Below are 3,093 nucleotides of genomic sequence, written 5' to 3' on the forward strand. Positions count from 1 at the left end.
ATTTCACATGAATAGATAATACCTGACCTGTACCATCCTTAAATATCTTATAATGTTAAATAGAAAAATGGAAAAAAAATACAGCAGCAACATAATTGTAATTCTGACGTTAGAAACAGTGCGTAGACCCCTCCTGAGTTGTTCACTCCAACCATTTCAGAGACAGTAAATTAAAATTCTCAACATTTCATTTCACAGGAAAGAAAGTTCAGTGCCTGAAGCCTTTGCTTGGTTTTCTTGGATTTTTGCTTGGTAACTTGAAAAGTTTATAGGAGTCCTGTCTTCCTCCAAGACAAGATACTTAAAGTATGGTTGTTCTATAATTTAGCCCACTGATGTACCTTATGTAAAAACTGGCCAGGGGGGAAAAAAATCTAGAGTCTATATTTCATCAATGTTTTGTTGAGACGGAGCCTCTACTTTCATCTTTTTAGAAGGTGGAACTCCTTCAGAGTCCTGAACAGAGGAAACAAACAAACAAACAAACAAAAAGAATTAGCATCAACATTGAATAAAAGCAACAACCAGTTCTTACTTCTCCAGCGGCACAAAGTATCCCCAGATGGCAAATGTTATAGCCAAATAGCTATTTCCCCTGCTCTCTTAGTCAACCATAATTTATTTCCCTTCATCGTTCTCCCATTTACACAAAGAGAAAACTGCCTCCAGATACTTTTTTAATTCAATTTTTATTTTTATTTATTATTAAATTTATACCCCGCCCTACCCAGCCACAGCCGGCTCAGGGCGGCTTACAGAGAGAATAAAAACAACAATAAGTGATTTAAATAGTTCTAAACCCATAAAACAATTTCAACAGTAAAAAGGTGCTAACAAATTGACAATTTAAGTTAAATTTAAGTTAAATGTAAGATGGCGGTCGAGCTTCATTATCCCATCCTAGAGATTGACCCAGATCTAACCACGTGCGGCTGGCACAGGCTGTTTAGGGAGCATGGTTCTCCCTCGGGGCGGCTCCTAATTGGAAGCCTGGCGGAAGAGCTCCGTCTTGCAGGCCCTGCAGAACTGCATAAGATCTCCTCCGGGAGCTCATTCCATCAGAGAGGAGCCACCACCGAGAAAGCCCTAGCCCTGGTACTAACCAGCCTGGCATACTTTGGTCCGGGAAGGGTCAGTCGATGTTGGGACCCTGATCGCAATGCTCTCTAGGGAACATGTGGGGAAAAGTGATCCCTCAGGTATGTAGGTCCCTGACCATAAAAGGCTTTAAAGGTAAGAACCAGCGCCTTGAAGCGAATTCGGTATGCTATCGGTAGCCAGTGCAATGCCTTGTATCCCACCCTCCCCACAAGCAGGCTCAGGGCAGGTTCCATCAATATTAATACAATTTACACTCACAACTAAAACCAATTCAAAAGCCATAAAATACCGTGCAAGACCTGATGTCTTAGCAGTTAAGGTGGAATGGTAGTGTGGGTTCCCTGGTGGCTGTTCAAATCCAGGACACTGATGGGAGGCCAACCAGAACCGGGGGGGGGGGGGGGGGGCGTCTACTGCCTCAGCTAAAAGCCTGGTGGAAGAGCTCTGTTTTGCAGGCCCTACGGAATTGTAGTAAGTTTCACAGGGCCCTGATCCCATACGGGAGCTCATTCCATCAGGCAGGAGACAGGGCTGAAAAGGCCCTGGCCTTAGTCGAGGCAAGTCGGACGTCCTTGGAGCCGGGGAGTACCAAAAGGTGCTGATTTATAGATCTCAGTGCTCTATGGGGCTCATATAGGGACAGGCAGTCCCGAAGGTATGCTGGCTTCCAAATAAAGGCTGCATTACCATACATCCCTAAAAAAATCGCTTATACCAAAGATAACCCAAGTTACCTTTCCCCCCACAACACACGTTAAGACAGATGTCAGAACGTCTCCGGAAGACAAATCTTGAAACTTGTGGATTAGTCAGGCCTAAATGCAATCTGCTGACACTCTGCTGTCAACAGATGCTTGTCAGGAAGTACAATGCAAGGAACAAACATGGTTTCACTAGAAACAGCAGTAATATCTTTAAAGTAACAGGCAAGAGACCTGGAATGGAAGATTTGTATTCACTTACCGTGAAGCTTCCTTCTCGGTGGTCCAGAGTGGGGCAGTCCTTGACTCCTTACTCCTGGGAAAGCACCTCCCCCTTCCGTAGGCAGGGCCGGCAAACTTTGATCCCAGAGGGGAGGGGCTTATCCTCTGATCCCCAGTCATACCGAAAGCCACCTCCGAGCTGCTGTAAATTCACTTAAAAAATAACTCCTTCCCCCTCAGACAACTGGGGAATACCATCACAGCCATGGGCTTAACCAAATACAAACCTGTATTTTAACCATTAGAGCAAACAAACAGCAACAGTCCACCACATCACATAATCAGTTAGACCATATTCATGAACAGCTGAACCACTGCAAAACCTAAAGGACCAGAAGTCGTGTCCATCAAGAGAGGGTGGGTAGGACTGCCCCACTCTGGACCACTGAGAAGGAAGCTTCACGGTAAGTGAATATAAATCTTCCATTCTCCGGTGGTCCAGGAGTGGGGCAGTCCTTGACTCCTTACTCCTGGGACATAAAAAAGCAGTGCTCTCCTCGGGTGGGTCACACAACGTCCGGTGCCTACAGGGCCTGAAGGAGCACTCTACTGTCAAATGCTGCTTCTGCCGAGGCTAGTTTGTCAATCCTATAGTACTTTGTAAAAGAATGGACAAATTTCCATGTCACCACCTTACAAGTGACTTCTAGGGACGGTAAGGCCCTATATGACGCCGATGCCCCCCATAGAGTGCCCTGTGACCCCTACTGGAGGTACTAACCCCTACACTTTGTATGCCTGACTGATCCTTATCCACCTGCTCAGGGCAGAAGTGGAGACACTCTTTTCCAGGGACAACTGACTAACATACCCAAACAAGGATTCAGTCTTTCTCAACCCCCTGGTCCTGTCCATATAGAAAACTCAAAGCCCTACACACGTCTAGATGATGCCAGACTATCACCATCTCATGGCCAGGGTTTGAAGAAAAGGAGGGAAGTACCATATCTTCCTATCTATGGAACCAGGAGTTAACTTTGGGGATGAATGCTGGGGCTGGTCTGAGGAC

At 45.8% G+C, this 3,093-nt stretch overlaps 1 protein-coding gene across 1 annotated transcript in view; it reads right to left on the reverse strand.

Annotated features, from left to right (window-relative positions):
* Window positions 1–218: 218 nt before the first annotated feature.
* BCL7A (B-cell CLL/lymphoma 7A) overlaps window positions 219–3,093 on the reverse strand; it is a 37,075-nt gene continuing 34,200 nt past the window's right edge. Inside the window, exon 6 of the mRNA XM_015417686.1 lies at window positions 219–456. Coding sequence (XP_015273172.1) covers window positions 382–456 — 75 coding nt within the window. The 3' untranslated portion in view covers window positions 219–381. The remainder of the gene's footprint in view (window positions 457–3,093) is intronic.

The sequence above is a fragment of the Gekko japonicus genome, unplaced genomic scaffold, assembly GCF_001447785.1.
Source record: "Gekko japonicus isolate JY-2015 unplaced genomic scaffold, Gekko_japonicus_V1.1 scaffold64, whole genome shotgun sequence".
Classification (NCBI taxonomy): Eukaryota; Metazoa; Chordata; class Lepidosauria; order Squamata; family Gekkonidae; genus Gekko; species Gekko japonicus.